At 41.1% G+C, this 10,264-nt stretch overlaps 1 protein-coding gene across 2 annotated transcripts; it reads right to left on the reverse strand.

The window, feature by feature from the left end:
* Positions 1-1,318: 1,318 nt before the first annotated feature.
* On the reverse strand, positions 1,319-9,598 carry LOC115752619 (ubiquitin carboxyl-terminal hydrolase 23). 2 transcript variants are annotated; one of them, XM_030690896.2, is made up of 10 exons: positions 9,097-9,598; positions 8,740-8,854; positions 7,476-7,586; positions 7,033-7,205; positions 6,552-6,872; positions 6,196-6,321; positions 4,124-4,747; positions 3,227-4,022; positions 2,487-2,580; positions 1,319-1,911 (listed from the first exon to the last, which is right to left on the reverse strand). In XM_030690896.2, exons 1-10 carry the CDS (start codon positions 9,400-9,402, stop codon positions 1,752-1,754), a joined length of 2,826 nt encoding a protein of 941 aa, XP_030546756.2. In that variant the 5' UTR covers positions 9,403-9,598; the 3' UTR covers positions 1,319-1,751. The 2 variants fall into 2 exon arrangements, with proteins under 2 accessions (XP_030546756.2, XP_048133120.1); XM_048277163.1 differs by lacking the exon at positions 7,476-7,586.
* Positions 9,599-10,264: the final 666 nt, after the last annotated feature.

Consider the following 10,264-nt stretch of genomic DNA (forward strand, 5'->3'; position numbering starts at 1 on the left):
CTTATGCGATGCTTTTTCCTTGGCTTCTTGGGTACAATTTCAAGATGAGCTCCAACCCCTAGATGAATGCAGAATCTTACACAAAAGTGTCCGCAAGAAGAACCGAGGGCCAAGAGTCTGACTCGGAAGGGCATGGTTTTGACGGGAGAATTTGTCACAAAAAAGAAGTCCTAAAACCTATTGCACTTTTGTCAATTCAGCCATAAATCTATTAAGTTTGCCAATTGAATTTTATTGGTCGGAAATCGCTGACATTGATGCCGGCCATCATATGTGTCACGACCGGTGCCGACGTGAACAAATTTTAAAAAATCCTCGGCGGCCTCGTGGCAAGGGGCAAGGTTGCGTCGTACGACGGTCGGTGTCTATGTCGGCGATTTCCGACCAACATGACTTAATTGACAAATAGTGAAAAGATTTAAAACTCGATTGACAAACATAAAAGGTTTAAAACTGAATTGGCAAAAGTACAATAAGTTTAGGACTTTTTTGACAATGCTCCATAATTTTTACTTAAGAGACAATAGATTGAATTAGAAGTAGTTCAATTGCGACAAAGGATCTTCCGACAGCGACTCTACTATGTACAATGGTGGGCTCATATAGGGCCTCAAAATTAAAGGTTAGAGATTCGGGAGACATGCGGTTTGTGTCCAAAGATTCCAATGGGAATGTGGAATTTGCTAATTTCGCTTCAGAAAGGGCAAGAGCAATCGCTACTCCCAGAAAGAAATGGCTTAGGAACGGCACTCAAGATGAGTATTTGGAGTCACATAACAATTTTGCTGGTCAGTGCAGCACGCAATGGACATAGAACCAAAAACTCAAGCTAATCCAGGATCGATCTCTCTCTCCAACGTTCACATTAACTCCAACTTCCCGGGTGGTCAGAAATAACTTGCGGTGGCACCTCAGAACTTTAAATTCACTGGCCAACTGTTCTCTGAGCAACACTACTCATAGAAAGGGGGCCAAGAAAAGGGAAAGTAAAACAGCATGATCCTCACGAGATTGGTGGCCCAATGTAATAACTCCGATAGGCATGGCGAAGATGACGAACCCTAAAGGCCGTCTCCCCTTCTTTCCTCTTTGCCCTCTCTGGAAGTTCCTGGCAATTCTCCGATTTCACAATCCCATGATGCTGGTAGTTGAAAACTTGAAAAGCCTTATCTTGCAAAGATTCCAACAGAATGGTAGGAATACCCAGATGAGTGAAGGACACCTTTACTTGCGCACCTGCTACAATTCACTTACTAAAACGCTCAAACCCGATTCTAAAATGCAGAAAATTTCAAAGAGCGTCGGTCACAACCAGATGTACAAGAGTTCACCAATAGTGCTTAGGAGGTCATCAAAAGAAAGTGATCTAATAAGTTAACAATGCAGCAAGAACTCAACAAATACTGAGCTACAACATTGTCCTCTGTTACAAAGAATCTTCCCCTTCAAAGGTTTATTACATAGCTTAGCTAATACAAGAACACACAGCTAAATACATTTCACAGACAATAAAGCTAGAACAGAGAGAAATATGCCCCAATGCTTGATCCACCACGACACCTCCCGAGGGAACAGACTCCAAGAGAACAGAGAAATTGTCACAAGAGTAGCCAATCTCACAGAGCCTTGTACCTAAACGCCGGAAGTAGGAGACTTTCCTCATACAATGCTGGGCAGTAATCAAGTAATGCAGCTTTATCAATCAGACGATCAAAATCAACAGACTGAGCTCCAAGTCTGCCACAGATTCCTTATATCCTGAATGGCAAACTCCCAGAGCTAGCCTTATCGAGCTTCGTCTTCTTCATATTTATTTTCTCCGATGCGATTTTCTGGAAATAGTTTGGGCCACCAAAATCAAACTTAGCTTGCCTCACCTTTTTCCGCTTTCCCCGATCATATTCTTCATCCCTGCGATATGATCGAAAATATTGTAAATTGTACGAGAGAATTGCTTAAATATAAAACCATCAAGTGCTACCAATCAACTGTAAAGAAACAGATCTATACCAACTATGTAAACCAGCATGATACTATACCGCTCTTTTGCTGCCTTTCACCTGACTATCAAAAGAATTACAGCACGGCCACGCTTATCTTTTCCTATTTGACTGTTTATTGGTTCTTACCACTCATATCTCAACAGATTTTAATTGTCAAATTATTAACAAAAAAAGGGATTTCCTAATCAGACCACGATTACATCCACTGCAGGTAAGATACCTAAAAATGAACTCAAAATTTGACAATTTATAGTTCATGACTACAAGAATCAACTACAGTGCCTCAGAATTGTTTACTAATTAGAAAAAGAGAGAACTGAGATGCAACTCTTTCATGATTTGATGTCGACACTACCCCTCAACCATCTAACCATACGACACATGTACCTATTCAGCTTCCTTCACCAATGATATCTTCAATTTAAGTTCATAACAGCTAGGACATGATTCTGCAGAATTATGACTAACAATACTTCAGCTTACCATTCATCCAGCACATAACCAATGCTGGTGTTCTCTGCACCATTTGATTCCATGGTAGGAGAAGGAGAAAACTCTATCCCGTCCCAATGTGCAACTGCAATCAAAGGAAGGAAAAAGGTAAGAGAGTACCAATTCAACAGAATAGCTAGGAAGCACCACCACAAGTAAAATTCGCAGCCAGTGTAAATAGAAAAGAATAATGACTGTCATCAAGATTTTCAGATAGAGAAATCCCAATATAGTACCGTTGCAAAGGATGTTAAGGGAAGAATACCAGTAAATCTGGTACTGACAAGGCGCAAATTTTCACAAACAGGATAATTGTAATTTGGTTTCTAGATCACAAAACTCATATGCCATCATTGACTAAAGCATGGAAGACAGGGGAAATGCTCACATTGAGTCTAAATCTTTACTGAACTTTCAAAATAAAAGTTAACCTTATGCAATCTACTCACACAAAAGGCAAAAGTCATAAGTCTTCCGCAGTACTTAAAGGAATAACAGACTTGATCTAGTTACAGAAAAGAATAAAGTGGGATCATTTTACTTGCTTAATTATACAATAGCTCGAGTGTACTATCCTAAGGACATCATCAACAGAGATATGCCAAAGAAATCTGCTGCTACAGGCATCGATAGCATAAATGCAACAAAAATGAACCAATTAAAACATCAAAAGCAGCCCAGTTTGTAATCAACCTCGCAGTATCACGAGGACAAAAAATTCATTGACTCACCTAATGTCTCTTCCAATCCTCGCGTAAGCATACTCATCAAACCATTCTGCATTGTGTCCCTCTTAGAGTCTTCTAGACTCTCATACTCTCTACTGTTACCCAGGTTTGCTGATGAATGAGAGCTTATGCTCTTTTTCAACGAAGAATCAGTTGCAAGAACAGCATCACTTTGGGTTGTCCTGTCTCTAAATGCACCATCCATGGCACCCACCAAGGAGTCGCCATTAGAACACGTGGTCATCCTTGAACAAGTGTTACTGACTCTTTTCTTGGAACACGATTTAGACCCTCTCCTCTTTGAAGAAACAGAAACGACCTCCGTTGCTTCTGATGTTGACGGTCCAAAATCCGAAGCAATAAGATCTCTATTCAGCTGTTTTCCATTGAGATTCTTCGCAGCTAACCTGTCATGCTTGTTCTTTTTGCGCTTCTTACGTGGACGCAGTGATGCACGCAAAAGTATGTTCGAGCCTAAATGAAGGCTTGCGAACCGATACTTTAGATGCTTTTTAAATTTTTTATGTGGCTTGCTATCAAGTGTTTTCACAAGTGACAATTCATCTGACGTGGCTGATGCAACAGAAAAGTTAACAGCCTCATCAGATTTAAATCCTTGGCCAATTTTATCAGTCTTATCACTCATTGCCACGGCAATGCTTTCACAAGGAATGTTCCGGCTTTTATCACAGATTGATTTCTCTGGTGATCTTTCAGGTCCAACCTCCTCAAAAGACTTGTCAGCAGAGTCATGGCATGAGTTTGCAGTCGTAACACCAAGATTTGAGACAGCATTTATCTGGGCACAACAATATTCAGATACATTAAGAAACACCGCAACCTCTTGCAATCCACTCAAACTGCCAGTAAGATAGTATTGAAGCTAAGAAATGTTGTTACCTTTTGAGATAATCCATCCTTGAGAAGCTTCCTAGCAGCAGTTGTCAAGGAAGCGTTGCTGGCAGGAGATTCAGGAATTGATGCTGTCAATTCTTTCTTAGAATTTCCACCATTGCACTTAGAAATTTCATGAACAGCTGCAGAGAGAGGAGCGTTCTCCAAATTATCATTTGAACTAATGCCCATAGGGCTAACAGATGCCACATTATCTTTTGTATGAGCAAGTCCCTCTACAGAGACCTTTGATGATGAATCCTTTGCAACAGAATCCAAAATGGAGTCCTTCTTAACTGGATTTTCTGCCCGCGCTGGACCAAAGTTTTCCTTGACTGATGATTCCTTCAAACTGATCTTACTTGAGGAACTAATATTTACTGCATCTTTCACAATAAAGGTCGTAGAAGAGGTTGCTGAATTGATGCCACTCTTCATCTGATCTAATTTTACAGGTCCTTTTGTGCTTTGGTTAGAAATGAAAGGCGCCCTAGGTCCACCGACAATCTCTTTCATATCCTTGTGAGCAACAGCAGCCAGTTTTCTTGCTGATGTATTGCTTCTATTTCGTACATAGAACAACATATAGGCCTTCTGCTGCAAAACCTTTGACTCACTGACTTGGTGAACCTGCATCATCAGTATCCCAACGACAATACATCCTAGTCAGCAGCATAGACAGACTGCACGCTTGTCAACAAAGAAAATGAACAGAGATAAATGTCATCCCCGGAAAAACACTTGGATGGACTGTATACACCAATAAGTCAAGAAAAGTAATTTGAAATGTCTATTCATAACGCAAGATGACAAGAAACCTTGCATCTTTCGATTGAAGAAAATTTAACCAAACGAATATCGTAAAAAAAGTTAAGATCATATGCAAAGTTTAAGAGAACACATATACAAGTTCATTTTAAGACATCATATACAAGTTCATTTTAAGACATCAGATGCTTCACGCATAACAGAAAATTTAATAGACACGTGACCAACAAATAAGGATACATGTCAAAGACTTCCATTTACTAGAACGTAAGAAACAGATTTTGCTGAATTGCTTAGTGGTAGGGTGATCAGGTCAGGTCCGTTCCCTTGCACGAAATCAAGAGCCAGAAAGGCAACACATACAATTCTATCCTCCATTACCTCAACACATCAAAAAACAACACAATGTACGGAACAATCACAAACGAAAAGGAGCGGGGAACACGCCGAAGAATCAACCCAAGCCAAGAGCACAAGGACCATAAGTGATCTAAATCTCGACACAGCGAGACCGAAACAAAAAACGAGCTCAATTGCAAAGAAGACAACTAAGCACAAAGCACAAGAGGGGGAGGAGTCGAGTGAGATTCTGGGTTGGAGTCGAGTCAAGGACCAGCACTGCTCATATCGATTGATTAGTGGAGATTGCAAGGGCAAGCCACCACTCTCTCTCTCTCTCTCTCTCTCGCTAGTCAATGGCTGTTCAGAACTTTCGTGAGAGGCGAGGCATCGTGAGGGGGAAAGTGAAAGAGAGAGCGTGAGTAGATGGAACAGAGAAAGAGCAATTAGGTTTACTACTGTTCTTTAAAGATATTTTTTTTAAACAATTATCGGTCGGGTCCAAGTGGGCTCTTTCACCACTAGAACTGGGAACCAGACCGAAAATCGCCGGTTCCAATTTTATGGAACTGAAAACCGGACCAGCGCCCTTGGGAACCACCTAGAATCGATGGGTTCGGTCTGGACTGGACGATTCCCGGTGCTCACCCCTACTTAAGGGCACCAACCATCTATATCAGCAAGACTACAACACGATTATTAATAAAGGTGATCACTGGGTGGGCAAGGGCCACAAGGTCGAAGGTTTGAACAAGTTGCCAGACCTGCCCATCCCCACAAAAGTGAGTACTTTTTTTGAGCCGGGCTTTGCCTGACCAGGCTGATCAAAGCCAGGCTTTAAAACTGCAGCTCCTTGCCTAGGAGTACCCACATCGCTTTTTGGGCCATCGGGCTTGGGCAAGCACAACAAACTGACCAGCCCATGATCACATAATTTATGAGTACAAAGTAAAAATTTCCACTCTAGGTACCTGATTGTCGTCAAGGGAGTACCACATATTAGTTGACGTGCGCACATAGCAATAATAATGGCCAGAATGGGTGCTCCAGCCATGATGTACTAAAACCCCATAAAGAGTGTACTTCAAATCTCCTTCCTGTAAAGTATGAGGCAAAAGGCAATTAAAGAAGCCCCTCAGCAGTTCCACTTAAAACTGACGACATAAAACAAATCATACAAAAAAGCCAATAAACCAACAGAAAAAAATTAATTCTCCTAACAGGAAATCAGTAGTTGCTTTTAGAGAATCACAAAAAGGCAAGAATAATATTGCTGAAATAACTATAACAGAGAGACCAGATTGCATACTTTGGATATTATACTTACATAGGGACAACTGACAAAAGGTTTCAAATCTAGCGCAGTATCAAATTGGACACTCCTGTTAATCTTTTGTGTAGGATCATGAAACCGCTTAAGATGAATGGTTAGAACATAAGGAGCCTTGTGAACTGTAAGCTGCTTAAGAGCCCTGACTTTCTGCTTGCACCGTTGACACCGGTACTGCCTCTCCCCTCCATCTAGTTGCTCAGCTGCCGTAAAATGTTTAAGGGCTTTCACCACAGAATCTGCCTTGGCTATTTCAAGACTTAAATCAAGGAATGGATCAAAAGTGTTGGAACAGTAGAAACACTGCATGCATTTCACCTGAAAAATTGACAGCAGAGACATAAACAATGAAAGAAAGACCTTCTAAACGTCAGCTCTCATTGACATTACTAACTATACTCACTCTAAGCTTCCATATATGTGCATAAAAATGAGGCCAAAAGATTCTAGCTCATTAACTGAAAAACAGAAAGCATACCTGACTTCGTAAACGACCACCAAAAATTTTGTGCACCAAACTCTTATCGTAAGCACTGGGGGATTCGGTTGGCACTCCAGAAGGTAAGCAGCATTTATGCATAGATTCCAATAAGTTCACCATGTATTCATGTGCATCCTCCTGTCTAGCATTTCGGAAATTCCGAGATATGCCTAATTATGTGTCAAGGACAACAAGTTGCAGAAAATACTTAACACAAAATAAATTGTACTTTGATTTGAACAGAATAAACATTAAGCTCCTTCCCTCTATTTTTTTCCTTTTGCTTAAATTTTGAAAGGACATAAATCATGATTAAAAAAAAAAATTATGCCTGCTGATCACAAAATGAACATAATCCACGAACAGAAACCAAACATGATTACAAACTGAATTATGCTAAATGATAGAAGGGATTCCAGAAAATTTCTATACAAGGATACACCGCAAGTTCGAGACGAGATCCTTTGGCGCCAAAATTCTACCAGTTGATTTCAAAGCACGACTGACGTGTTTCTGAATAGCACATAAGGCACAAAAACCATTTATCCGACCTTCACAGATGAACAGAAAAACAAAGAAGGAAGAAAGAATTAGACAACAGATGGCACTATCAGATCACTTTCCTATGAGAGCTGCCACATGTTAGATCTATCCGTGCCAAGAGAAGATAAATGCAGATGAGTCACTAATGTATCAGCACTCATAAAAAAGTTAACCAGAAAATAGTACTTGTACCTCAAAATATCTATTAGATTTACTTGAAGAAGAGTTATCAAAATTTCACAATTTTTGTCATCAAATATCAATGACATAGACTCGCTGTCTTCTGTTGAAAATAAATATCATTGTCTCAATCTATGTAATACTGTTCTCACAGATACAAATCTTTCACCTGAAATTTTAGTAATGGCATCTCAACTAACCACATAACGCTATTGATTATGGATATAAAGTGCAGTCAAGCCGTCACCTGACATAGAAATTCTCAAGGGATAAACCCAATACCGTGGATTTTTTCAGATAATCTAGACTTATTCTAAATTCAACTTCTTTGTAGTGCCAGTGGCACCAGAGAAATTCGTCAATCAATAACCACCCAAGGACGTCAAGATTTCACTTCCAAATAGCTGATTTTCCACGAAAACTTAAAGAGGTCTGTTAACTTAAAGAGGACTGTTAACTTCTCGCAGTTACATTTCTAACTTTCTGCAGCTTTATCCAAATGCATTCTCTTAACTCTTGGTTCCAATATCAAATAGGATGAGGCTGAAACTTCAACTGGAAACAGTTGGAGTAAGCTTCTTTGGATCTCCATTTTTCAACCGCATGCTTTATTAATGCTTCCGGTAGAAACAAACTAAGAGAAAATTTAACATGCCAACGATTCACCTGTCTAACAAGAATTCACTGTAGTAAAGCAGAAGCATCTTACAGCAAAACTAAGAAGCATACTCTTAACCAAATGGGCAGATGAATTCTACATGAGACGTTGTAAATGTCATAAAAACTGGTCATCATAAAAAGTAAGAAGATAAGGAACAATATAGAACTAAAACCTCCAAGGAACCCCATGTTATGGCAAGAAATAAATGCCTATGGACCTATCATATATAGCTATAGTCCAGTGAACAATGAAGAACTTCTTAAAACAGGCAATGCCTCGAGAAAGAAACAGACTCGTGCATCAAGATGACATTCACTCACAAGAGTTTTGATGCTTGCCACTTTGCAAGTAAGCTGCCAAGGGCTCTGTATACGTCAGACACTGTAATACGGAATTAAGAAAACAAGTGTTTCCGAGATTTTCCAAGCCCGCACCCTGCAAGAAATCCATACCAACCTCATCGTTAGACAACTCAGAAATGCCATCGAAAGGTAAGACATCCCAAGGCTTAGGAAGAAATGGCTATTTCAAGCGGAACAGCAGAACTTTTCGAAGCAAATAAATCAAATTGCCCAGTCGCGAGTCACTAAAGTACAGAAGGATCCCCCGATCATGAAAACGAATACCGAAGTCACTAAAGTTCAGCCACGCCACAAGCATCTAAGTGCGATCCTTACAATTCTTTGGACGGAAGCTCCGAAACTGAGCTCCGGATCCAACCAGCTCTCCACGAGCTCCAATCCGTCCACCTTCTTCCCCGAGGCCTGGCCAGAGCCGCTTGCCCCGAGCTTCACACCCGACTGCGACACGCTCGGATTCAGCGTCTCGATCTTGAAGTCCCCACCGCCGCTTCCGAATCCGTTGAACTGCTTCCTGGCCGGATGGAACTCGACCCTCCTCTGGAACAACGACGGAGACGAAGAAGACCCGTACGGCGCGAACGGAGCGAGAAGATCCTTGTGCTGGGGCTCGGACACCGCCATTGCAGAATCACCGAAATTACAGAGCTCTTCGAAGCTGATCTTGAAAATTCTCGACCGAACAATCTCTTTCTCTCTCTCTCTCTCCAGTAGGGCGTTCGAAGTGAGAGGTAATGGGACGGTGCGGCGGCGATGGCGTCGGCGTCGGTAGCAGAAAGCTTCGTTACGGCTTCCGCGAAAGAGGAGCCGAAAGTTGCCAAACAGCCCAACTTTATAAAACCCTACCAAAGACCTCCGGGGGGTGTTTTCGTCATTTCAGTTTCGACAATCGAATAAACCTCTTTGCGCCTGGCCAATATCACTGGAGGAGGCCCACGTCCCGGAGGGAGAGGAGATCTTGAAACGTTCGATCGGCGTGTCGTTTTGTCCGCATTAGCTTCTCGCCGTTCCTAAATTTCGGGTCCTCAAATTCATCCATAAGATTCGTCAGTCATTTTGCCATCAATAGCAGGCAAACCTTTCCTGAGCTAAAGCCCTCATTGTCGATTCAAGAATTATTCTCTTTATAATAATAATTCTTATATATGTTTATTACCAAATGAGTTTTTGAATAGAAAAACGTATTTGATAAAGATATAAAATTTCTATTCCCAAAATAAAAATTCGTTTGATAATGAATTAAAATCTATACGGCGTTCAGTGAGCAAACAACGATTAGTGTATGGGAATCATAAATCAATAGTGACGTCCCACGGTTGGCGTGACTAGGGACCGACGGCAGCAACCGACAGACAACAAGGAACCAAAGAATAAGAACCGACGACCGGTAGTGGGCAACTAGGGACCGACCATCGGTAATCGCCGAATGGAAGGCGAGGACCGATGATGAGAACAGTTTTTATTTCTATTTTTGTTCAAGGAATAC

Source organism: Rhodamnia argentea, chromosome 4 (genome assembly GCF_020921035.1).
Source record: "Rhodamnia argentea isolate NSW1041297 chromosome 4, ASM2092103v1, whole genome shotgun sequence".
NCBI lineage: Eukaryota > Viridiplantae > Streptophyta > Magnoliopsida > Myrtales > Myrtaceae > Rhodamnia > Rhodamnia argentea.

Coding starts and splice junctions, on each gene's coding strand:
- LOC115752619 (XM_030690896.2), bottom strand. CDS start 9,402: ATGGCGGTGTCCGAGCCCCAGCACAAGGATCTTCTCGCTCCGTTCGCG. Junction 7,206..7,475: donor TCTCGTCTCGAACTTGCGGT/GTATCCTTGTAT, acceptor ACACATAATTAG/GCATATCTCGGAATTTCCGA. Junction 1,912..2,486: donor GGTTATGTGCTGGATGAATG/GTAAGCTGAAGT, acceptor ATCATATCGCAG/GGATGAAGAATATGATCGGG.